The 27110-nt window shown below is 41.3% G+C and overlaps 1 protein-coding gene across 2 annotated transcripts in view; it reads left to right on the top strand.

The window, feature by feature from the left end:
* The first annotated feature begins 9833 nt into the window (after positions 1-9833).
* The window catches only part of LOC135551696 (phosphatidylinositol-3-phosphatase SAC1-A), a 29287-nt gene continuing 12010 nt past the window's right edge, over positions 9834-27110 (top strand). For both annotated transcript variants that reach the window (XM_064982878.1, XM_064982879.1), the window contains exons 1-7: positions 9834-9922; positions 15608-15705; positions 16212-16286; positions 16746-16873; positions 24737-24886; positions 26648-26707; positions 26973-27006. In XM_064982878.1, the coding sequence (XP_064838950.1) occupies positions 9894-9922; positions 15608-15705; positions 16212-16286; positions 16746-16873; positions 24737-24886; positions 26648-26707; positions 26973-27006 (574 nt within the window). In that variant the 5' untranslated portion in view covers positions 9834-9893. The remainder of the gene's footprint in view (positions 9923-15607; positions 15706-16211; positions 16287-16745; positions 16874-24736; positions 24887-26647; positions 26708-26972; positions 27007-27110) is intronic.

Raw genomic sequence — 27110 nt, 5'->3', positions numbered from 1 at the left:
GCGATACGCATTTCAATGTTGGCTGATGCAGTCTGGAATAGAAGAGCGGGGGGGGGGGGGTTATATTAATGTAATTCCAAATCAGTTGAATGTGTACCAGCAACATACATGCAGCAATGTGCATCTATACACCGCATTGTCCTGGTATGATTTATGAAAGCTAAAATATATGTTAACAAGTCGGCACCGCATGCGCACATGGTGTTTCTTCTAGGTAGCTAAGTAGTTGCTAAACTTACCTTGCAAACTCCTTGTGACTTGGGCAACCTCTCAACCACATTCGCTGACTTTACAACACGTATTGCCAGCCCATCTGGGTTGTACTTTTACTGACATAAAAAACAAACATTTAATGCCGTTCTTCATTTTGCGTTCATCTTTTTCACCTGCTCACGCAAGCGTCTTGACGGCAGAAAGGCCTCAGGAACGAGGGTGCGTTCAATTTATACGGCTGGGTCCTTACAACTTTATGGCTAGCATATATAATGCCTGTTTTAATATTTTCATACATATCCCATACTGATGTTTATATACACAATATTGTATTGTCTATATTTCCAGGTTTGTTTTGGGGTAAATAGTTACAACGTGACAGAAAGAAACGGGAAAATATAGACAATTTTCCTGAGATTTCTCAACTTCAACCAAATACTCATTATGGGCACTAGTTTACAGTCCAAACACTACAAAGACACACCCTATACCCTCCGCACTCAAATTAAGTGGACACTTCTAATGAAGTATCATATGTCTGACGAGTATATACTTGAAGGGCGAGAAAGGAATGATTTTTAAGTGGACCGCCGCTGGTCCGGAAATTGGCCACTCGTTCATCCCGAGATGATTGTGTTTTCAGCCACCAGTAAGTTGTGGTGGTTTTATATGCGCTTCAGTCAATTATGATTGCATGTCTACTTATATTAAATATATAACATGATTAATATACGCCTACTGTTTGATAGCTAGTAAATGAATTAGCTAGCTAATGTTAGCCTGCCTAGCCTGAACTTCTGTAGAAGGAAAATGTTTTATTTCTACTTCCAAAAGATAATCAAACAAAAACATTTCCTTTCGGTCCAAACACTTAAAAAGACACGCCCTCATCCACTTACCCTCGCCTTATGCCCTTGGGGCCATCTTGGAGGGCGGTCCAAATTATTAGCCTAACTCGGGAAGTTTGCAACGGAAGCTCTCGTTTTTAAGTCAGCTTTGTGAGTGTACAGTTAAGTTCACTCCGAGGCCTGCAACTCCCCATAATTCAATAAGCGACGATTTTACGCCCAGTAAGAAAAGTAGGCGAAAACTTGAAAACAACATTAATGGAGAAGTGAAAACGAATATAAATAAGTTAGAAATTGTGCTACTAACGCACACGGCGGCACAAACACATCTCGGGGAAAAAAGAAATATGCTTTTGTCTTTAGGAAATATAACATTTTCTTTCAGAAGTACCAGCTGGGCAGGCTAACGTTAATCTTCTAGCTATCATACAGTAAGCGTATATTAATAATTTATAAATGTAATATAAGTAGACATGCACTCATAATTGACTGTAGCCGATATAACGCCACCACAAGCTACTGGTGTCTGAAAACACAATCATCACGGGATGACCGAGTGACGAATTTCCTGCCAAGGGTGGTCCACGTAAAAATCATCCCTTCATAGCTGTCAAAGATTGTGACACCTTCATATTATGGTATTCCAGTAAAATAAGAACTTACATATTTAGGCATAACCATTAAAAGGATCAGAAGTCTAGAGGTTTACTAAATTTTAACCCTCTTATTAAAATACCCAAGAATAAGCTAAATCAATGGCTACAGAGGGACTTATCTTTAAAAGGTAGAGTCCTAATAACCAAGGCTGAAGGTATCTCTAGACTAACATATGGTGCTCTATCTTTATATCTTGACAGTAAAATAAGCAAGGAGATAGACCAGATGCTTTTCAACTTTCTGTGGAGAAACCGTACCCCTTACATTAGGAAAACTGTTGTAATGAACACTTATGAGAATGGTGGACTGAATTTTCTGGACTTTACTACTTTAAATAATACTTTTAAGATCAATTGGATAAAACAATTCCCAAGAAGACCCACCTCTATCTGGAATTTTATTCCTCATCATGTCTTCTCTACTTTTGGTGGCCTTAACTTCATGTTGTTTTGCAATCATAATATTGACAAAGTTCCAGTGAAACTTTCTTCTTTTCATCGGTTTTCTTGTCATGGTCCTTAATTTATAAACACAATTTTTCTCCACACAGATATTATATATGGAATAATCGGGATATATTGTATAAAAATACCTCTCTTGTTTTTAGAATTTTGGTTCCGAAATAATATCCTATTGGTGAGCCAACTGGTAAATGCAGAGGGTCTTTTACTCAGTTATAAAGAATTCTTATCACTTTACAAGGTCCCTGTAACACCTAAAGATTTTGCAATAGTTTTAGATGCCATTCCCTCAGGTGTTGCTCTGTTATTCAGGAACGTGTCAAGACCTGACCCCCAGAGCCGACCTTCCATTGACCCTGTTGACTCATCAGTAGGAAAGACTTGTTTCCCTTTTGGTCCATCCAACAACAGAGCTATACGATCCTTGTTTCAGAAGGATGTTGTATCTATACCTTATGTCATGCCTTATTGGAATGGATTTATTCATAATATCTGTTGGAAAAAAGTTTGGATGTTGCCACACACATACCTACTTGTTAACAAAATTAAGGAAGTTTCCTTTAAAATTATTTATAAATATTATCCTGCCAACCACTATATGAAGAAGTTTAAGGAAAACATCAACTCAAATTGCTCCTTTTGTGATGACCACCCAGACACAGTTTTGCATCTTTTTTGGCATTGTATGCATGTAAGTAGGTTTATAATTGAACACATTTATGAAGATTTTACACTATTGTGGAGAGATGTACTACTTGGATTCTTTACATACAATAGAAATAAGCGGAATCATTCTTATGTAATTAATTTCATTATTCTTTTGGCCAAATTTCATATACACAAATGTAAATTTACAAACAGAAAACCACATTTTCGTACCCTACAAAAAGAAATTGAACTGTATTTTAAGACGGTTAAATGCTCTACTAACAAAAAAGCTGTTAGAATTGTAAGTATATGCATGTCCCTTAAGGTCCTTGTGTAATTGTAATGTGATATTGTACCCCCTAGCTCAATTGTCTATTGTTTGTAATCTATGTATGCTTGTGTTCCCTCATGTGCTTTATGTATTGATTAGTTATTAATAAAATTAAAAATATTTAAAAAATAAAATAATTTAAAAAAATCATCCCTTCCTCCCTCCCTTGACCTGCAAGTGTATACTCGTCAGACGTCATCAGAAGTGTCCACTTAATTTGAGGGCTGAGGGGATAGGGTGTGTCTTTTAATAAATGTTTGGATTTTTCCCAAGCTATCATTCACGCCTTTCAAAGTGTGTTGCATTATGGGGGATTTAAAAAAAATGGTCCGAATTTGTACCTACATGTCGATTTAGATGAACTTTTCAAAAATAACGTCATCAAAGGTCATGAAGTTTCTACAGTTGCTCTTCAAAAACTTCATCCTGCAGCCAATCACCTGCATTGTGGGCGGTTCTATTGTCAACCAATCATCCCCTGCATTGTGGGAGGTTCTATTGTCAACCAATCATCCCCTGCATTGTGGGAGGTTCTATTGTCAACCAATCATCCCCTGCATTGTGGGAGGATCTATTGTCAACCAATCATCCCCTGCATTGTGGGAGGTTCTATTGTCAACCAATCATCCCCTGCATTGTGGGAGGTTCTATTGTCAACCAATCATCCCCTGCATTGTGGGAGGATCTATTGTCAACCAATCATTAGGTTGTATTTGTTCGACCCACGTCAATGTGACCGAAGACATGACTGCTGCAGTATACAATTTTGCGTCAGAATACATTATGTATCAGTCAGTGTTGTAGTACTCGGTCTCGAGACCACGCATAGAGTTTCGAATACATTTGTACTCGGTCTTGGACAGTGACGACTTGTAATTTATTCCCAAAACCAGCAGAGTAAAAAAAATGATCAGAATTATCAGCTTCCAGTCAGTCAATGCATAAAACCACTTCGCCAGGCCACATACACTCCTTTCTGGAAACATGAATATCTTAACAGCCTTTATATCTATTGGAGACATGTTTGCGCAGTGACAAACGTGTAGGCCTTCAATGACGAACCTATAAGCCTTCAATGGTGAACCTATAAGTCTTCAATGGTGAACCTATAGGCCTTCAATGGTGAACCTATAAGCCTTCAATGGTGAACCTATAGGCCTTCAATGGTGAACCTATAAGTCTTCAATGATGAACCTATAAGCCTTCAATGGTGAACCTATAAGCCTTCAATGGTGAACCTATAAGCCTTCAATGACGAACCTATAAGTCTTCAATGACGAACCTATAAGTCTTCAATGACGAACCTATAAGTCTTCAATGACGAACCTATAAGCCTTCAATGACGAACCTATAAGTCTTCAATGGTGAACCTATAAGCCTTCAATGACGAACCTATAAGTCTTCAATGGTGAACCTATAAGCCTTCAATGACGAACCTATAAGTCTTCAATGAACCTATAAGTCTTCAATGGTGAACCTATAAGTCTTCAGTGGTGAACCTATAAGTCTTCAATGGTGAACCTATAAGTCTTCAATGGTGAACCTATAAGCCTTCAATGGTGAACCTATAAGCCTTCAATGGTGAACCTATAAGAACCTATAAGCCTTCAATGACGAACCTATAAGCCTTCAATGACGAACCTATAAGCCTTCAATGGTGACCACTATAGCCCAGTCAAAACTTCAATGGTGAACCTATAAGCCTTCAATGGTGAACCTATAAGCCTTCAATGGTGAACCTATAAGTCTTCAATGGTTTAACCTATAAGCCTTCAATGGTGAACCTATAAGTCTTCAATGGTGAACCTATAAGCCTTCAATGACGAACCTATAAGTCTTCAATGGTGAACCTATAAGTCTTCAATGGTGAACCTATAAGCCTTCAATGGTGAACCTATAAGCCTTCAATGGTGAACCTATAAGTCTTCAATGGTGAACCTATAAGTCTTCAATGACGAACCTATAAGCCTTCAATGGTGAACCTATAAGCCTTCAATGACGAACCTATAAGTCTTCAATGGTGAACCTATAGGCCTTCAATGGTGAACCTATAAGTCTTCAATGGTGAACCTATAAGTCTTCAATGACGAACCTATAAGTCTTCAATGGTGAACCTATAAGCCTTCAATGACGAACCTATAAGTCTTCAATGACGAACCTATAAGTCTTCAATGGTGAACCTATAAGTCTTCAATGGTGAACCTATAAGTCTTCAATGGTGAACCTATAAGTCTTCAATGACGAACCTATAAGCCTTCAATGACGAACCTATAAGCCTTCAATGGTGAACCTATAAGTCTTCAATGGTGAACCTATAAGCCTTCAATGGTGAACCTATAAGTCTTCAATGACGAACCTATAAGTCTTCAATGACGAACCTATAAGTCTTCAATGGTGAACCTATAAGCCTTCAATGACGAACCTATAAGCCTTCAATGGTGAACCTATAAGCCTTCAATGACGAACCTATAAGCCTTCAATGGTGAACCTATAAGCCTTCAATGACGAACCTATAAGTCTTCAATGGTGAACCTATAAGTCTTCAATGGTGAACCTATAAGCCTTCAATGGTGAACCTATAAGCCTTCAATGGTGAACCTATAAGTCTTCAATGGTGAACCTATAAGCCTTCAATGACGAACCTATAAGCCTTCAATGGTGAACCTATAAGCCTTCAATGACGAACCTATAAGTCTTCAATGGTGAACCTATAAGCCTTCAATGACGAACCTATAAGTCTTCAATGGTGAACCTATAAGCTTTCAATGACGAACCTATAAGTCTTCAATGGTGAACCTATAAGCCTTCAATGACGAGCCTATAAGTCTTCAATGGTGAACCTATAGACCCTTCAGTGGTGAACCTATAGACCTTCAGTGGTGAACCTATAGATCTTCAGTGGTGAACCTATAGACCTTCAGTGGTGAACCTATAGGTCTTCAGTGGTGAACCTATAGATCTTCAGTGGTGAACCTATAGGTATTCAGTGGTGAACCTATAGACCCTTCAGTGGTGAACCTATAGACCCTTCAGTGGTGAAGCTATAGACCTTCAGTGGTGAACCTATAGGTCTTCAGTGGTGAACCTATAGACTCTTCAGTGGTGAACCTATAGACTCTTCAGTGGTGAACCTATAGGCCTTCAGTGGTGAACCTATAGACTCTTCAGTGTGTGAACCTATAGACTCTTCAGTGTGTGAACCTATAGACCTTCATTAGTGAACCTATAGACTCTTCAGTGGTGAACCTATAGGTCTTCAGTGTGTGAACCTATAGACTCTTCAGTGTGTGAACCTATAGACTCTTCAGTGTGTGAACCTATAGACTCTTCAGTGTGTGAACCTATAGGTCTTCAGTGGTGAACCTATAGACCCTTCAGTGGTGAACCTATAGACCTTCAGTGGTGAACCTATAGACCTTCAGTGGTGAACCTATAGACTCTTCAGTGGTGAACCTATAGACCTTCAGTGGTGAACCTATAGACCTTCAGTGGTGAACCTATAGACTCTTCAGTGGTGAACCTATAGACTTTCAGTGGTGAACCTATAGACTCTTCAGTGGTGAACCTATAGGTCTTCAGTGGTGAACCTATAGACTCTTCAGTGGTGAACCTATAGACCTTCAGTGGTGAACCTATAGACTCTTCAGTGGTGAACCTATAGACCTTCAGTGGTGAACCTAAAGACTCTTCAGTGGTGAACCTATAGACCTTCAGTGTGTGAACCTATAGGCCTTCAGTGGTGAACCTATAGACCTTCAGTGGTGAACCTATAGACCTTCAGTGTGTGAACCTATAGGCCTTCAGTGGTGAACCTATAGACCTTCAGTGTGTGAACCTATAGGTCTTCAGTGGTTCAACTGGTTTTGGCATGGAGCAGCTCACAGAAGAATGACATCGGTAGCCTGTAGGGTAGGGAAGGCGTTTCAACTTATGATATACCAGTAAATGCAAACATGGTATTGAAAAAGTTTAGTCCAAAGTGTTGATTAGTAGGCTATTTGTGATGCAGCAATTGTCATCATGCTCAGTTGCATTAGGGGCGAAGCCATGGATGGGCCTGGGTGGACAGAGGCCCACCCAATGGGGAGCCAGGCCCTGACAGGCCCGCCCAATCAGATTGATGTGGTTTAACCATTGTAGACTTAGACCATCACATTTCTCAAGGACATTCAGAGACTTGTTCTGAAGCCACTCCTGCTTTGTCTTGGCTGTGTGCTTAGGGTTGTTGTCCTGAGTGCTCTGGAGCAGGTTTTCATAAACTATCTCTCTCTACTTTGCTCCGTTCATCTTTCCCTCGATCCTGACTAGTCTCCCAGTCCCTGCCACTGAAAAACACCCCTACAGCATGATGCTGCCACAACCATGCTTCACCGTACAGATGTTGTCAGGTTTCCTCTAGACGTGACGCTTGGCATTCAGGCCATCTTGGTTTCATCAGACCAGAGAATCTTGTTTGTCATGGTCTGAGTCCTTTAGATGCCTTTTGGCAACCTCCAAGCCGGCTGTCATGTGCCTTTTACTGAGGAGTGGCTTGCGTCTGGCCACTCTACCATAAAGGTCTGATTGGTGGAGTGCTGCAGAGATGGTTGTCCTTCTGGAAGGTTCTCCCATCTCCACAGAGGAACTCTGGAGCTCTGTCAGTGTGGTCACCTCCCTGACCAAGGCCCTTCTCCCCCGATTGCTCAGTTTGACTGTGCGGCCAGCTCTAGGAAGAGTCTATCTGGTTTCAAACTTCTTCCATTTAAGAATGATGGAGGCCACCGTGTTCTTGGGGACCTTCAATTCTGCAGACATTTTTTGGTACCTTTTACCCAGATCTGTGTCTCGACACAGTCCTCTCTCAGAGCTCTACGGACAATTCCTTCGACCTCATGGCTTGGTTTTGGCATCATGCAACCTTAGAATGTATTAAAAATCAAAACAAATAGCCGCAACATTAGTATCACAACTAAAGTTACACAAACATGCTCTAAATGAAGCATATAGGAGAACCAGTTTCTTTGTTAACCCCTCAACACAGAATGTGTTCACTTTCTCAAATCGTTTGGAGAAAATATCCTTTCTATTTTATTCAGCTTTGTTCAATTGGATTCTTCAGACTATGAAATAATGCCATGGAATTCTACTCAAATCTTGTCTGCTAAATGAATTAGTGTAGCACACAGCCACATGGCATAGCCACATGGCATAGCCACATCAGGACCTAACATAAGGACAACTCAGTATGCTATTCTGATCTTCTGAAATAGACGACATTTTCTTCATATCATGTTTCTTTAGACCTGTCAAAAATAAATAATGGATTTATTGTGATGGTGTAGACTATATTACATGGGTTTATTAGACTTTTTTATAAATGTAGATGTTCCAAAGGTCTGCATCAGTTGGTTGTAGGCTGTGTGTGGAAGCCAGGAGATGCTAAATGTGTTTATGTTAATTAACGGTCAATTACCGTGACACCGGCAGTTATTTGCTTGACAATCACCGGCTGACAAAATGTCATGAATGCCACAGGCCTAGACCCTGCCCATTCGGGTGTGGAAGGGAATTCAATTGTAGACCAGATAGCAGAAAGTGCTTTAAAACAAGATATAATTGATATTAATGTTCCACTAGATAAATGTGAGGCCAATTGTAAGATCAGAGCTATTTTGATATATGTGGGGCAGAAGAGATGGTACTCTGAGTAGAAGGGCTCAAGGGCCGTCATATGCCCCCCAAAGAAAGGTCTGTGGACCAACATTCAAAGGTCAGATTAGGTGAATTGTGCCTAGGACATTGTACATGGAACTCATCATTACATCTGGTTTGCAAGCAGAGGGAATGGATTGTGTCTGGAGTGTATGATCGATGAAACGGTGAAGCATGTGTTGTTATGTTGTTGTAAGTACGGAAATTATATTGTTGTAAGAGAGGGAACGATTGAAGTGTAGGGCCATTGAGGTTGGATGGGGTTAGTGAGGTTTGGAAGTGATTTTTGGGGAGGGTCTTTTAGAAGTTAGTAGGGTTCTACTGAGTTAGGTAAGAGGATTTAGAAATGAGACATGCTAGCTAGGTAGCTGGTGTGCCAGGAGGAATCCAGGACAAAGAGAGCAGCGCTTGTTTGAAATGGAAAAGCACAACGGTAGATATTGATAAAGAAGAACAGCAAGATGAAGCAGCTGCTTTATAAGTGGGATGGACCTGTTGGCAGCTACATCCCCAGGCGTTCCTGCTGATTGGACTGATATGTGGCTGTGCGAGATTTGATGTCAGAGGAGTTACAGGGTGTGTTAAGTGTTGGTGTCCCATCCTTTCAGGCTGTTGGCCTGAAGTAGGACTACATAGATTTAAATAGCGGAGTATGATATTTATTTATTTAATGTTTATTTTGTATTTTTTTTCAAGCAAAGTATTATTTTTTTTATATAGTTTATTTTAGTAAATACTTTACTTTATAACACACTGTAAGGTGTTGTATTCGGCGCATGTGACAAATAAAATTGTGATTTGAGTTTACACCCCAGTCTAGTAGGTGGCGGTAATGCAACATTTATTGGATGCCAACCAATTTAGAAACGTGGAGCTCATGTTGAAAAACCATGATTGACCACACACTCCAGCACAATAGGTGGCGGCATGCTTATTAAACGCTTGTTTCCGGACCGCCATTATGATGCAGAAGAAGAAAAAGAAGCAGAAGAAGAAGAAGACGCAGCAGCAGCAGCTCAGATCAGATCGCTATAAGAAGTGAAGATGACGATAGCCTACGAGAGGTTCAATTTGTAAGTATTGTGCTTTACTTTTAAATGTATTTAAACGACACCAATCAAGTATAAGCAGCATCAAGTCGACGTTTTCAGCTGCAGAGATGTACAATGGACATTTGTCATGATTGTCAAAAGTCGGGTATTCATTAGCTAACTAGCTGGCTGAATGTCAGCTAAGTCAACAGCTAACGTTAGTTTGGCAATGCAGTCTAGTAACTAGAACTCGCTTAGCTTGCTTAAGGGTAACTCTCAACCACATTTTCAGCCCTTTCCCAATCCCTCCAAATGTTAAAACCAATTCAAGTGAGAAGTTGTGGGTGGGAGAGTTACTTATAAATATACATTTTTTGGGGGTGGTTAAACGTAGTTATACCTGATCCCAACACGTTCTTACTAAAACACACTACTAGAAGTAAACGTTCATGCTCAGGACAGATGGCGCCCAAGTTCTTGACATATATTGCCATTTGCGGTGTAAATTTGGGCGCAAAACAAATCTTTGAAATGTGGACTCGCAATTTATTGCGTAATTATGTTGAGAAGAAAAGTGCAATCATCACCTTGGAAATGAAGATTAGGGGCTCAATCCAACCCGCATTGCAGTATTTTCCCAATAGCACTTTCTTCAATGGTCAAATTAACTCAGATTGTTCTTGGGTACTGTATAAAAACATACAACTACTATCAGGGTGACCCTTCTCACCAGATATGCTTTCAATTTTCAGAATTAGAGGTGAATATTATAAATGAAGGTAAAAAAATATATATATATATAAATATATATCTGCCCCCAACCTGTTCTCAGAGCATTTCTTATTATACCAAATGTAACGCATCATACTAATTCAAGTGGCCTGGATTTACGTTTCCTATTTTTTTCCACCTTTATTTAACCAGGTAGACCAGTTGAGAAAAAGTAATAATTTACAACTGAGACCTGGCCAAGAGAGCAAAGTAGTGCAACACAGGGTTACACATGGGATAGACAAATGTACAGTCAATAACACAATAGAAAAGTGTGTATATATATATATATATATACAGTGTGTACAAATGAGGTAAAATGTGGTAAGGCAATAAATAGGCCATAGTGGTGGAATAATTACAATTTAGAAATTAAACACTGGAGTGCTTGATGTGCAGAAGATGAATGTGCAAGTAGAGACACTGGGGTGCAAAGGGGCAAGATAAATAAATACAGTATGGGGATGAGTTAGTTGGGTGGGCTATTTACAGATGGGCTATTTACAGATGGGCTATGTACAGGTGCAATAATCAGTAAGCTGCTCTGACAGCTGATGCTTAAAGTTAGTGAGGGAGATAAGTGATTTTTGCAATTTGTTCCAGTCATTAGTAGAGAAGTAGAGAACTGGAAGGGAAGGGCGGCCAAAGGAGGAGTTGGCTTTGGGGGTGACCAGTAAAATATACCTGCTGGAGCGCATGCTACGGGTGGGTGCTGCTGTGGTGACCAGTGAGCTGAGATAAGGCGCGGCCAGTGATTTTGGCGACGGATATGAAGCGAGAGCCAGTCAACGAGAGCGTACAGGTCTCAGTGGTGGGTAGTATATGGGGCTTTGGTGACAAAACGGATGGCACTGTGATCCAATTTGCTGCATCCAATTTGCTGAGTAGTGTTGGAGGCTATTTTGGAAATGACATCGCCAAAGTCAAGGATCGGTAGGATAGTCAGTTTTTACGAGGGTATGTTTGGCAGCATGAGAGAGGGATGCTTTGTTTCAAAATAGGAAGCCAATTCTAGATTTAATTTTGGATTGGGGATGCTTAATGTGAGTCTGGAAGGAGAGTTTACAGTCTAACCAGACACCTAGGTATTTGTAGTCGTCCACATATTCTAAGTCGGAACTAGAGGTCGACCGATTAATCGGAATGGCCAATTAATTCAGGCCGATTTCAAGTGTTCATAACAATCGGAAATCGGTATTTTTGGAGTGCCGATTTATACATTTTTATACCTTTATTTAACTAGGGAAGTCAGAACACATTCTTATTTTCAATTACGGCCTAGGAACGGTGGGTTAACGGCCTCGTTCAGGGGCAGAATTACATGTTTTCACCTTGTCAGCTCGAGGGATCCAATCTTGACACCTTACCGTTAACTTGTCCAACGCAATAATGTCCTGCTTCTCTCTCGTTGCACTCCACAAGGAGACTGCCTGTTACGCGAATGCAGTAAGCCAAGGTAAGTTGCTAGCTAGCATTAAACTTATCTTATAAAAAACAATCAATCAATCATAATCACTGGTTAACTACACATGGTTGATGATATTACTAGATATCATCTAGCTTGTCCTGCGTTGCATATAATCTGACTGAGCACACAAGTATCTGACTGTGGTAGGCAGAAGCAGGCGCGTAAACATTCATTCAAACAGCACTTTCGTGCATTTTGCCAGCAGCTTTTCATTGTGCGTCAAGCATTGCGCTGTTTATGACTTTAAGCCTATCAACTTCCGAGATGAGGCTGGTGTAACTGAAGTGAAATGGCTAGCTAGTTAGCGCGCGCTAATAGTGTTTCAAATGTCACTCGCTCTGGGCCTTCTAGTAGTTGTTCCCCTTGCTCTGCATGGGTAACGCTGCATCGATGGTGGTTGTTGTCGATGTGTTGCTGGTTCGAGCCCAGGGAGGAGCGAGGAGAGGGACGGAAGCTATACTGTTACACTGGCAATACTCCAGTGCCTATAAGAACATCCAAATAGTCAAAGGTTAATGAAATATAAATGGTATTGAGAGAAATAGTCCTATAAATACTATATTAACTACAACCTAAAACCTCTTACCTTGGAATATTGAAGTCTCATGTTAAAAGGAACCACCGACTTTCATATGTTCTGAGCAAGGAACTCAAACGTTAACTTTTTTACATGGCACATATTGCACTTTTATTTCTCCAACACTTTGTTTTTGCATTATTTAAACCAAATTGAACATGTTTCATTATTTACTTGAGGCTAATTTGATTTTTTATTGATGTATTATATTAAGTTAAAATAAGTGTTCATTCAGTATTGTTGTAATTGTCATTATTACAATGTATGGCATTGAAGCTCGTCTGGAGGTTAGTTAACAGTGTCCAAAGAAGGGCCAGAAGTATACACAATAGTGTTGTCTGCCTAGAGATGGATCAGAGAATCACCAGCAGCAAGAGCGATATCATTGATGTATACAGAGAATAGAGTTGGCCCGAGAATTGAACCCTGTGGCACCCCCATAGACTGCCAGAGGTCCGGACAACAGGCCCTCCGATTTGACACACTGAACTCTATCTGAGAAGTAGTTGGTGAACCAGGTGAGGCAGTTACGTCAAATCTGAGACCAGGCTGCTGCCTGATGTGGGATGAGAATTGGCAACTGTTTTTAGTGGACAGCTCCACTGATCAGTCATAGCGGTTTGGGGGAAAATACGTGTTGTGATGACCACCATTGCGATTGATTATAGCTATGATTTATAGCTATGATTTATAAATGTATCATCTTCAAATTTTTTATTTTACCTTTATTTAACCAGGCAAGTCAGTTAAGAACAAATTCTTATTTTCAATGACGGCCTAGGAACAGAGGATTTAGTCAGGCAGCCGTTTTGTATTCACCTGAAGCTGCTCGGCCAGAGTCGTGTATAATGGCACTCTAGGGCTCCGTAGTAAAGCTTGTCCACTTGCCCGGCGCAAATCAAACATATTGCCGGACAAGCAGATTAGAGATGTCCCAATGGACAAAGAAAATACCCAAAATTACACTGTCAAACAATTAAGCTATTCCCATCAGAATTGTACCTGTTTTTCTAAGGATGTGATGGGTTATGCACTTATCTCCCAATCTCTGCAGAGCCCATTGGAGTGTAATTATTGTTGGCCAGCTTTGACAGATCTCACAGTCCATTGGGAGTGTAATTATTGTTGGCCAGCTTTGACAGATCTCACAGTCCATTGGGAGTGTAATTATTGTTGGCCTGCTTTGACAGATCTCACAGCCCATTGGGAGTGTAATTATTGTTGGCCTGCTTTGACAGATCTCACAGTCCATTGGGAGTGTAATTATTGTTGGCCTGCATTGACAGATCTCACAGTCCATTGGGAGTGTAATTATTGTTGGCCAGCTTTGACAGATCTCACAGCCCATTGGGAGTGTAATTATTGTTGGCCTGCATTGACAGATCTCACAGTCCATTGGGAGTGTAATTATTGTTGGCCTGCTTTGACAGATCTCACAGCCCATTGGGAGTGTAATTATTGTTGGCCTGCATTGACAGATCTCACAGCCCATTGGAGTATAATTATTGTTGGCCTGCATTGACAGATCTCACAGCCCATTGGGAGTGTAATTATTGTTGGCCTGCATTGACAGATCTCACAGCCCATTGGGAGTATAATTACTTGCTGTTGGTCCCACCATTTTCGTTATATGTATACTTTGATAATGTAAGTAATTTGAACTTGAAATGTCAATTGAATTGAGAGGAGTGTAATTATTGTTGGCCTGCATTGACAGATCTCACACAAATTGGGAGTGTTTTTTTGGCCTGCATTGACAATTTCACAGCTCATTGGGAGAGTGTGAAAGAGAGAGAAGAGACATTTGCGCAACAGGTAAAGTACTTATATAGTCTACAAGACTAACTAGATAACCATCCAACCTACATAATATGTATTGAATTGGCTAACTCGCTAGTTAACTACAGTATTCAGTTATTAGCATGTATTAATCTCATGTCCTAAAATACCTTTCCACCCGCTCTTGTGTTGGCCATAATCGCATTTCGCTACGACCTCAATAACATCTGATTTTTAAATGTGTATGCAACCAATAGAATGTGATTTGATTGGCTGACACACAGTTGATACAGGTGTGCAGTTGAAGATACTGATGATGAATATTCCAGGGGAAAAAACCTTCTCTCAAGCGCTCCTAATTGGCTAGGATTCTCCTCTATTCTATACTGGCCATGAAATTCTGACAACAACAACAATAAAATAGCCTAATTTGACAAGTAGCCTAACTAATATGCTGTCAATATATCCCTGACTTGAGCACAGACTATTTTAAACCTTACAAATAGATCACCATCTAAATTATCTAACTCGGCCACTTTACGCATTTAATCCCTGGTTCATGGAGTCGAGTGAATTTATCTTATAAAGACATTTAAAAGTATTTGGTGGTAATTGTAGTGTTGAAGGGTGGCCAACCCTCGTCCTGGAGAGGTGCTGGGGGGAGGAGGAGGAATGCAGGCTTTTACTCCAGCCCTGCTCTAACACACCACATTGTTAAAAAATCAACTGCTCAACAGGACCTTGATAAACTGACTGTGGACCAAAAGCGTGCAGGCCCAGTAGCTCTCCAGATGAGGGGCTGACAGAACACATGTGTGTTTATACCGTCGCCTATCAGTGCAGTTGATCTTACGTTGTGGGTGGTTCAGTGGATTGCTCAAGTCCACAACGGCACAGTTGTGATGATCTACATTTTATTGTCTGCCCGTAATAAACCTCAGGATTGTTGTCTCATCGCTGTGATGTGCTGCATCTCAGGTGGCAGAAAGCCTTTTCCCTGATTTGCTTTTCACGTCACTGGACATTCTCTGCGACATGCTCCGGGGTGACACGAGATCAGCATCTGAGGGGAAACATCACCCTACACCCCACAATATACCTGAACCTCTCCATTATGTTTCTCCCCACACAGGCACACCAGCCCAGAGAAGTTCTACATTGAGGCCTGTGATGATGGGGCCGACGCAGTCCTGGCCATTGACAGAGTGTCCAATGAGATGACCCTGACCGGTAAGACTCCGTGCACGCCGTTGCGAAACGTTTTGTAACGGGGGGAACAAAAACAAGCATTTGTTATTGGATGAATTCGGGTAGGTTCCCAGAGAGGCTTTATAGCTTCCTGATGGAGTAACTTAAGTAAGTTGTTAATAATTAATGTGGTTTTAAAACCGACATCTGCATAAAATGCTGGCAAAGTTTCTGCCCACCACTGTGTAGTGCAGAAAAAATATCTAGGTCAACTGACTGTGTGTGGGTCGGTACAGGAGCTGGCTGTGTGTGGGTCGGTGCAGGAGCTGGCTGTGTGTGGGTCGGAGCAGGAGCTGGCTGTGTGTGGGTCGGCGCAGGAGCTGGCTGTGTGTGGGTCGGAGCAGGAGCTGGCTGTGTGTGGGTCGGCGCAGGAGCTGGCTGTGTGTGGGTCGCTGCAGGAGCTGGCTGTGTGTGGGTCGGCGCAGGAGCTGGCTGTGTGTTAACCATTGTGATTTATAGCGTGTTTGTCCTCCATCTTGTTTCTTTAGGGAAGAAAGATGTTCCTCCGTCAGCCAACACCAGACCCATCTGTGGCATCATGGGGACCGTCCGCTTGGTGGCAGGTAGGTCCACAGCCTGACCCAACACTGGACTGGTCCTTGTCACAGGATGTAGGCCTACCACTCGGTGCATCCCAACAACAAAGCATCGGGATTGGTTTATGCACGGGATAGAGAAGGGGTGTCAAACAAGGTCTGTGGGAGGTTTGAGTAAAAAAATAAACTGTGTATAAATGATAACAAACCTACATTCATACAGTTTATTGACTTCATTATCTCTCTCGCTAATAATCACAAGACATGAAAGCTAGACAGTCAGGGAGCATCAAATACCAACAGTACTAGAGCCCGAGTGACTTTCAGATCAGTGAAGGGAATTGAACAAGGTCACACTTGGGGAGAAAGGATGGTTATTTGTACATAACCCCTATCTTGTCCTTCAGGATGTACCCCTGTAACTAACACGCGTTACTGTTTTATATGTTGTGTTGACATGTTCACTGTGGTTTCCCCTTTTCATAGGGATGTACCTGATTGTCATTACCAAGAAGAGGAATGTGGGCAGCCTGCTGGGTCACGCTGTTTGGAAGGCAGTGGATTTTGATGTCATTTCCTACAAAAAGACTGTGCTTCACCTCACTGAGGACCAGGTAACAAACACTCATACACTTTTGGGATATAAAAAAAAAAGAATCTGTGGCATCATGGGGACCGTCCGCTTGGTGGCAGGTAGGTCCACAGCCTTGGACTGGTCCCTTGTCACAGGATGTAGGCCTACCCTTTCGAAGTGTTTTACACTACAGACTACAGTTGGAAACAGAGGTGGAGACAGAAAATTGTGAGAACAGTAGGAAGAGTAGATGTGGGGATTAAACCCAGTCTCTGGTGGGGAATGTGACCAGCCGGGAGCGTTGCCACTCGACAACGGGTTAGCTACTGGGTGGGGTATTCTTAGAAGTTTTACACTCCCTATTCTAATACTCAACCTAGTCTGCTGGTTCTGGTTCAACCTCTTCCTAGTTACAGTAACTATGGTACAGCTAACAGACAGTAGTGTTGAACTAGAGGGGACCTAGCTACAGTAACTATGGTACATCTAAACAGACAGTAGTGTTGAACTAGAGGGGACCTAGTTACAGTAACTATGGTACAGCTAACAGACAGTAGTGTTGAACTAGAGGGGACCTAGCTACAGTAACTTTGGTACATCTAACAGACAGTAGTTTTGAACTAAAGGGGACCTAGCTACAGTAACTATGGTACATCTAACAGACAGTAGTGTTGAACTAGAGGACCTAGCTACAGTAACTATGATATAGCTAACAGACAGTAGTGTTGAACTAGAGGACCTAGCTACAGTAACTATGATATAGCTAACAGACAGTAGCTTTGAACTAAAGGGGACCTAGCTACAGTAACTATGATATAGCTAACAGACAGTAGCTTTGAACTAAAGGGGACCTAGCGACAGTAACTATGGTACATCTAACAGACAGTAGCTTTGAACTAAAGGGGACCTAGCTACAGTAACTATGGTACAACTAACAGACAGTAGTGTTGAACTAGAGGACCTAGCTACAGTAACTATGATATAGCTAACAGACAGTAGCTTTGAACTAAAGGGGACCTAGCTACAGTAACTATGGTACATCTAACAGACAGTAGCTTTGAACTAAAAGGGGACCTAGCTACAGTAGTGTCAAATCCAATGTTAGGTAAATTCCAAGAATTCAATTCCCAATTCGATATTATCCCCAAAAATTCCAATTTGAATTCAATTCCTTCAGGCGTTCAGTCTGATCATGTGACTCTTCAGACAGCCTGGCTAAACTGGAAATATACCTATTGTTAAAATTATTTAAAAACAAATCCTCTAGTCAATGTTTGATACTAAGGGCTTTACTGTAACTGGGAAATGTGCAAAAGTAGTGCACTATAAAGGGATTAGGGTGCCATTTGGGACTCAACCCAAAGTCATTGTAACTGACCCCAGGGAGTTTAGAGATGTAACCACAGTCAGAATAACGCTGGTTTACAGCACGTCTGACTAAAGGTCACAGTGAATTGCCTTTTTATTGTGGAAAACCGAAGTTGACACACTCCCTTTATTTGATACGTAAAAAAGAAAGACATTTTCTTTATTAGAATTATCGGTGACGTTTTTTTTTTGGTCTAAATGCTTCAAGTGTTTTAATACTGTTCAGTGTTAAACCATGTATCATTTCAAATGGCTCCCTGGTTCCTACACAGTGACCAGCCCAAAGGTAGTGCACTTCAAAGGGAATAGGAACCGTTTGGGACACGAGGCTTGAATTGAATGCATTTGGCCGTCAGTCACCCAAAGAGACAACATTCATTGGCAAAAACAGGGGAATAAAGTGCTGACAAAATGCAGGGAAGCAGCTGCTGCCTCGTAGGGAGGGGGGGGCGAGGAGGTCAAGGGTCAACCTCGTTTGCATCCTCTCTCTCCTTGTCTTCAGAACACATTGGAGAAGACGTGAGTTTCAAGCTGTAATGTCAAGTACAGTGAAAGGCCTTCATCGCAAACTAAAAACACAATAATGCAATAATTAATAACAATGTATTACTAGAAAAAAATTACATGACGAATAAGAAATATAAACTCTACAAAGTAAGAAAGCATTATATATAAAAAATATATATAAAAAGTCAGTTCCAATATCATATTTACATATGCAGGGATACTGGAGTGATGGAGGTAGATATGTATAGAGGGACAGGGAAACTGGAGTGATGGAGGTAGATATGTATAGGGGGAAGGGGACAGGGATACTGGAGTGATGGAGGTAGATGTGTAAAGGGGGAAGGGGACAGGGATACTGGAGTGATGGAGGTAGATATGTATAGGGGGACAGGGAAACTGGAGTGATGGAGGTAGATATGTATAGGGAGAAGGGGACAGGGATACTGGAGTGATGGAGGTAGATGTGTATAGGGGGAAGGGGACAGGGATACTGGAGTTGAGGTAGATGCAGTGCTTTCGGAAAGTATTCAGACCCCTTGACTTTTTCCACATTTTACGTTACAGCCTTGGGTCGTTGTCCTGAGCACTCTGGAGCAGGTTTCCATCAAGGTTCTGTCTGTACATTGTTCTGTTCATCTTTCTCTCGATCCTGGCTAGTCTCCCAGTCCCTGCTGCTGAAAAAGATCCCCACAGCATGATGCTTCCACCACCATGCTTCACCGTAGGGATGGCATTCAGGCCAAATAGTTCAATCTTGGTTTCATCAGACCAGATTATCTTGTTTCTCATTGTCTGAGAGTCCTTCAGGTGTCTTTTGGCAAACTCCAAGTGGGCTGTCGTGTGCCTTTTACTGAGTGGCTTCCGTCTGGCCACTCTACCATAAAGGCCTGATTGATGGAGTGCTACAGAGATGGTTGTCTTTCTGGAAGGTTCTCCCATCCCACCTGATTGACCATCAGCTTCTTGGTCACCTCTCTGACCAAGGCCCTCCTCCCCCGATTGCTCAGTTTAGCTGGGCGGCCAGCTCTAGGAAGTAGAGGTCGACCAATTAATCGGAATGGCTGATTAATTCAGGCCGATTTCCAAGTTTTCATAACAATCGGAAATCGGTATTTTTGGGTGCCGATTTTGCCAAATGTTTTTTTTTTATACCTTTATTTAACGAGGCAAGTCAGTTAAGAACACATTATTATTTTCAATGACTGCCTAGGAACGGTGGGTTAACTGCCTGTTCAGGGGCAGAAGGACAGATTTTCACCTTGTCAGCTCAAGGGATGCAATCTTGCAACCTTACAGTTAACTAGTCCAACGCTCCAACCACCAGCCTCTCATTGCACTCCATGAGGAGCCTGCCTGTTACGCGAATGCGGTAGAAGCCAAGATAAGTTTAATGCTAGCTAGCAACTTATCTTATAAAAAACAATCAATCATAATCACTAGTTGTAACTACACATGGTTGATATTACTAGTTTATCTAGCGTGTCCTGCTTTGCCTGGGGGATGATTTAACAAAAGCGCATTTGCGAAAAAAGCACAATCGTTGGACGACTGTACTGACCCATAAACACCAATGCCTTTCTTAAAATCAATACACAGAAGTATATATTTTTAAACCTGCATATTTAGCTAAAAGAAATCCAGGTTAGCAGGCAATATTAACCCAGTGAAATTGTGTCACTTCTCTTGCGTTCATTGCACGCAGAGTCAGGGTATATGCAACAGTTTGGGCAGCCTGGCTCATTGCGAACTAATTTGCCAGAATTTTACATAATTATGACATAACATTGAAGGTTGTGCAATGTAACAGGAATATTTAGACTTAGGGATGCCACCCGTTAGATAAAATACTGAACGGTTCCGTATTTCACTGAAATAATACGTTTTGTTTTCGAAATTAGTTTCCGGATTCGACCATATTAATGACCAAAGGCTCGTATTTCTGTGTGTTATGTTATAATTAAGTCTATGATTTGATAGCGCAGTCTGACTGAGCGATGGTAGGCAGCAGCAGGCTCGTAAGCATTCATTCAAACAGCACTTTTGTGCGTTTTGCCAGCAGCTCTTCGCAAGCACAGCGCTGTTTGACTTCAAGCCTCTCAGCCTCATGGCTGGTGTAACTGATGTGAAATGGCTAGCTAGTTAGCGGGGTGCGCGCAAATAGCGTTTCAAACTTCACTCGCTCCGAGACTTGGAATAGTTATTCCCCTTGCTCTGCAAGGGCCACGGCGGCTGTCGGTGTTCCTGGTTGAGCCCAGGTAGGGGCGAGGAGAGGGACGGAAGCTATACTGTTACACTGGCAATACTAAAGTGCCTATAAGAACATCCAATAGTCAAAGGTTAATGAAATACAAATGGTATATAGAGAAATAGTCCTATAAATACTATATTAACTACAACCTAAAACCTCTTACCTTGGAATATTGAAGTCTCATGTTAAAAGGAACCACCAACTTTCATTTGTTCTCATGTTCTGAGCAAGGAACTCAAACGTTAGCTTTCTTACATGGCACATATTGCACTTGTACTTCTCCAACACTGTGTTTTTGTATTATTTAAACCAAAATGAACATGTTTCATTATTTATTTGAGACTAAATTGATTTTTATTGATGTATTATTATATTAAGTTAAAATAAGTGTTCATTCAGTATTGTTATAATTGTCATTATTACAAATGAAATTAAAAATCGGCCGATTTTAAATCGGTATCGGCTGTTTTGGTCCTCCAATAGTCGGTATCGGCGTTGAAAAATCATAATCGGTCGACCTCGACTAGGACGACTCTTGGTGGTTCCAAACTTCTTCCATTTAAGAATGATGGAGGCCATTGTGTTCTTGGGGACCTAAAGATGCAACATAAATGTGTTGGTACCCGTACCCAGATCTGTGCCTCGACATAATCCTGTCTCGAAGCTCTACAGACTATTTCTTTGACCTCGTGGCTTGGTTTTTGATCTGACATGCACTGTCAACTGTGTGACCTTTTTGACAGGTTGTGTGCCTTTCCAAATCATGTCCAATCAAGTTGTAGGAACATCTCAAGCATGATCAATGGAAACAGGATGCACTTGAATACTAATGTAAGGTATTTCTGTTTTTAAGTTTGAATACATTTTGTGACAATTGAGACTTTTCTCCACTTTGTCATTATAGGGTATTGTGTGTAGATTGAGGAAATCAATTATTTGAATCCATTTTTGAAAAGGTTTGTAACGTAACAAAATGTGGACAAGGTCAAAGGGTTTGAATACTTTCCCGAATGCACTGTAGGTATATAGGGGTAAGTTGTCTCGGCAACAGGATATAAGATGGTCAGTATAAATGTATCTGCATATTATGTGTGAGTGAGAAAATGGAGTTTGTGTGTTGGGCCGTGTGAATGTGCATAGAGACAGTGCTGAAATAAGAGCGGAGGAACCTTGAACCTTAACCTCCAATACTGTTGAGAAAGAGACGAGCAGACAGACACATTGAGAATTGCGCACTTCAGGAGTAAAGAGAAATTGTGGACATGTCTCTCTGGCTGTATTCCAAACACTTAAGACACACCCTATCCCCTCAGCCCTCAAATTAAGTGGACACTTCTGATGTCTGACGAGTATACACTTCCAGGTCGAGGGAGGGAGGAAGGGATGATTTTTTAAAAATTTATTTAAATTACATTTTTTTATATTTTTTATTTTATTAATAACTAATCAATACATAAAGCACATGAGGGAACACAAGCATACATAGATGATAGACAATTGAGCTAGGGGGTACTAAATATGTTCTTATTTTACTGGAATACCATAATATGAAGGTGTCACACAATCTTTGACAGCTATGAAGGGATGATTTTTACGTGGACCCCCCCTTGGCAGGAAATTCGTCACTCGGTCATCCCGTGATGATTGTGTTTTCAGACACCAGTAGCTTGTGGTGGCGTTATATCGGCTACAGTCAATTATGAGTGCATGTCTACTTATGTTAACGATATCATTATTACGACCGTGTATGCCCTACTGTGTGATAGCTAAACAATTAATTAGCTAGCTAATGTTAGCCTGCCTAGCTGGAACTTCTGAAGGACAATGTTTTATTTGTACAATTTCCAAAAGATAATCAAACAATAACATTTAATTTTTTTTTTTTTTTTACATAAGTTAGAAATGTTATTTGCATTCCTTTTTATTTACACGTGTATGCTGACTTCTCCATGTTGAGATTTCACGTTTCGGCTGACTTAGTGCATGTATAATAATTGCGAATTGAATTATGGGTAATTTCAGGCCTCGGAGTGAACATAATTGTACACTAGCGAACTCGATCAAAAACGAGGTCTTGAGGGGCGTTTCAAAGTTCCCTTGTTTGGACCTACGTTCAAGATGGTGACGGGGATTCCCCCAAGGGCATAAGGCGAGGGTAAGTGGGCGAGGGTGTGTCTTTTTAAGTGTTTGAAATGCAGATTTTCTCGCTCTCTCGCTCGCGCTCATTCAATTTGCTTTATTGGCATGACACATCAATGTACATATTGCCAAAGCTTACGTTGGATATTTACAATATTAAAATAATAAGACTCAAAATTGTCACCGGGACGACAGTAACAACAATAACCAAGGGTCACAATAACCAGACGTTGAACAATAAGCATACAGTAGAGGACATGTGCAGGTTGATGGGTCTGTCAGACGCTGTCCCTTATGGCAGGCAGCAATGTAGTGCGCTGCCAACCCACAGCTCTCTGCGTCCTCCCCCAACAGGACGGGTAGCCTATCCTCATCAGAGGTCTTTGAAACCCTTAATTTGGGGAAATGACACTCTCTCTAATTGTTTTATATATTTTACATTTTGTCAGGAAATGCAGCTCCGTCTCAGGTTCTGCTGTTGTGCAGTGGTTGCACAGCCTTTCCTCTACAGGGAGCCAGGTTTTCATGTCTACCCTTCTCAATGGCAAGGCTGTGCTCACTGAGCCTGTGCTTTGTCAAGGTTTTGATCAGTAACCATGGTCAAATAGTTAGCCACGGTGTACTGTCGATTTAGGGCCAGATAGCACTGCATTTTGCTTTGAGTTTGTGTTTCCCAATAAGTAATGTAAGCAATGTAGTTTTGTTTTGTGACTGTGTTGTAATTTTGTTTATTCTGATTGATTGGATGTTCTGGTCCTGAGGCTTCAGTGTGTTAGTAGAACAGGTTGGTGAACTCAGCCCCAGGACCAGCTGGATGAGGGGACTGAGGCTTCAGTGTGTTAGTAGAACAGGCTTGTGAACTCAGCCCCAGGACCAGCTGGATGAGGGGACTCTTTTCTTTGCTCCGCTCTTGGCATTGCAGGGCTTGGTAATGATATGGGAGGAGGTCACTGTATTTTGGATATTTCCAAAACTTAATTGTTAAAAAAAAAGTTTGTATTTAATAGTGGATATTGGCCTAATTCTGCCCTGCATGTCTCTCTCTCTCAAAATGCATCATAAGAGGATGCTGCCGTTTGGGATACAGGGATCATTGGCAGTTGTGCACCCCGACCTCTATGTGCAGTGAACTCTGGGAGGTGCAGTGGACAAGGTTTAGAATGAAACACATCGACTCCGAGGGTTATTGTGATATGTAAAGAGATGATGTCATCCATTTTTATTTTTTTAAACCACTGGAGTCACTTGAGGCTGAAAAACTACTTCAGAACATCTGTTGCTGTCAATCTGATTCTGATGTGTTTCATTTTGGGCTCCTGAGTGGCGTTAGCGGTCCAAAGGCACTGCATCTCAGTGCTGGTGGCGTCACTACAGACCCTGGTTCGATTCCAGGCTGTATCGCAACCGGCCGTGATTGGGAGTCCCATAGAAATTAGAGGTTGTTCTTAACCGACTTACCTGGTTACATAAAAAAATGTAAAATGTGTTTATTGGTCACCTAGTAAGATTTTCTGTTGAATTTCATATGAAAAGTCCCTGGTTTTAACAGCCTCTCCTCACATTTCACACAGCTCCTACTACAAAACTGCACTGTCATGATTGGTGCCCATCCAGCTAAAATCAATGTTCTCCTCTCTCCAGACGCAAGACAACAAGACATTCCTGTCCATGATTAACAACGTGCTGACTACAGATGGATTCTACTTCTGCACTGACTATGACCTGACCCACACCCTCCAGAGATTGGCCAACGTCAGCCACGACTTCCAGGAGATGAGCCTGCTGGAGAGGGTGAGGGGGGGGGTGTGTGTGTGTGTAGGAGCGAGGGGGTGTGGAAGTTGTTGGGGGGGGGGGGGTAGGGGAGGAGGAGAAAGGGGGTGTGGTAATAGGGGAGGGGAGAGAGGGTGAGAAATTATTATTGTTCTTTGTAATAAAGGCCAATCCTAGACTCTACCTAACCCTCTAGGCTCTTGTGTAGACCTGGAAAGATTGGATCTGAGCCGTATGGCAAACTATCTATCAGAGGGCAAGGTGGAGATGCCACCATATTGCTTATAACTCACCGATTCTTGAAGTGAGTATTTTTAGGAGCATAACGGTTGTTTTTGGGCAGGGCCAGAGTTTTCCCCAATTGCGCACCGAGCTAGTCAACCATAAAGACTCCGCTCAGAGAGTATCATCCCATTTAGATGATGATGATATCATCCTTCATCTACATTGGAGGAGTGTCACTGGTGTTTGGGCTCCTGCCATTCATGTAAACCACACGAGTCACCTTGCCCTCATAAACACGCATGCATTTACTCATGTAAACATACACAAACAGATTGACCTTTTCGCCCACTGTTTCAGCTGGGGCATTACTCTGTAGTGCTGAATGTGTGTCGTACCATGGTGTACAGTATATCTTCATTGTCTCCTATACTGAAACCTTTTCTGACTGGTTTTAATGGTGAGAAGAACATGTGACATAGTTTTGAAATGGAACAGGCATTACTGGCTGTCCATACTGTCATTTCATTGGCCCTGGTCCAAAGTAGTGCTCTGTCCATACTCTCACCCTATTGGCCCTGGTCCAAAGTATTGTTTTGTATAGGGAACAAGGTGCCACTGCACAAACTGATGGAGATTCTTTACTGCAGGCTGGTTTACAAAAAGTTATTTTTTTTATTTAGGCAAGTCAGTTAAGAACTAATTCTTATTTACAATATAAGAAAGAAGCCTGCACAAAATAAGAAATATTCCAAAACATGCATCCTGTTTGCAATAAGGCACTAAAGTAATACAGCAGAATGTATGGCAAATAAATAAATTGTATTTCCTGAATACAAAGCATTATGTTTGGGGTAAACACAGCAGTACCAGTCTTCATATTTTCAAGCATGGTGGTGGCTGCATCATGTTATGGGTATGCTTGTCATCGGCAAGGACTAAGAATGTTTTTTTTTTTAGGATAAAAGGAACAGAATAGAACTAAGCACAGGCAAAATCCTAGAATCCTGGTTGTCTGCTTTCCATCAGACACTGGGAGACAATTTCACCTTCCAGCAGGACAATAACTGAAAACTCAAGGCCAGTTCTATACGAATTACTTACCAAGACGACATTGAATGTTCCTGAGCGGCCTAGTTAGTTTTGACATAAATCAACTTGAAAATCTATGGCAACTTGGAAATGGCTGTCTAGCAATGATCAACAATCAACTTGACAGAGCTTGAATATTATTTTTTTAAAGAATAATGGGCAAATATTGCACAATCCAGGTGTGTAAAGCTCTTAGAGGCTTACCCAGAATGACTCACAGCTGCCAAAGGTGATTCTAACATGTATTGACTCATGCAGTTGAATACTTATCTAATCAAGAGATTAGTATTTTTCTTCCTCCATTAATTACACAATGATTTTTTTTTGTAAAAAAAAAAAAGAAGAAAAAGTTTGTTGACAAAATGAAATTTGAATCCCACTTTGTAACACAACAGAAGGGTTGTGAATACCTTCCGAAGGCACTGTAGATGGAGGGTTTGATTTATTGGTTGGTTCTCCTGTTTCTAGGCAGATCAGAGGTTTGTGTGGAATGGAAGCCTCCTGAGAGAGTTCCTTGCACAGCCAGAGGTGAGTGATATGAAGATGACATCACAACCCCCCCCCCCTCCCTTGCCTTACAACACATTACACTTGTTCAGTCTTTTTTTTTCTTTGTTTCTTATTGTAATATACCAGAGGTAAGCGTATTAGAATATGGACAATATACCACGAACCTTACCCCTCAAAAATGAACTGTATTTGAACAGTAGCTATAGATGACCACAGTATTTCTTTCTTTCTTTGTTGTTCTAATGTATCCAGTTTTAAATGTAATAATTGTATTCCTTTTCAGCTCCACAAGTTTGCGATCCCTGTTGTCCATGGATGTATCCTTTTCACGGGCTTGCTTTGCTCCCACTGATCCGAGTGTAGCAATAATCAGTGGGCCCACATCACTACATAGAGTTTGAATGGGTCTCTTGAGTTCTCT

This window comes from Oncorhynchus masou, chromosome 13 (genome assembly GCF_036934945.1).
Source record: "Oncorhynchus masou masou isolate Uvic2021 chromosome 13, UVic_Omas_1.1, whole genome shotgun sequence".
Lineage (NCBI taxonomy): Eukaryota > Metazoa > Chordata > Actinopteri > Salmoniformes > Salmonidae > Oncorhynchus > Oncorhynchus masou.
Note: the sequence above shows the minus strand (reverse complement) of the source record. Positions and strands in the feature narration are given on the sequence as shown.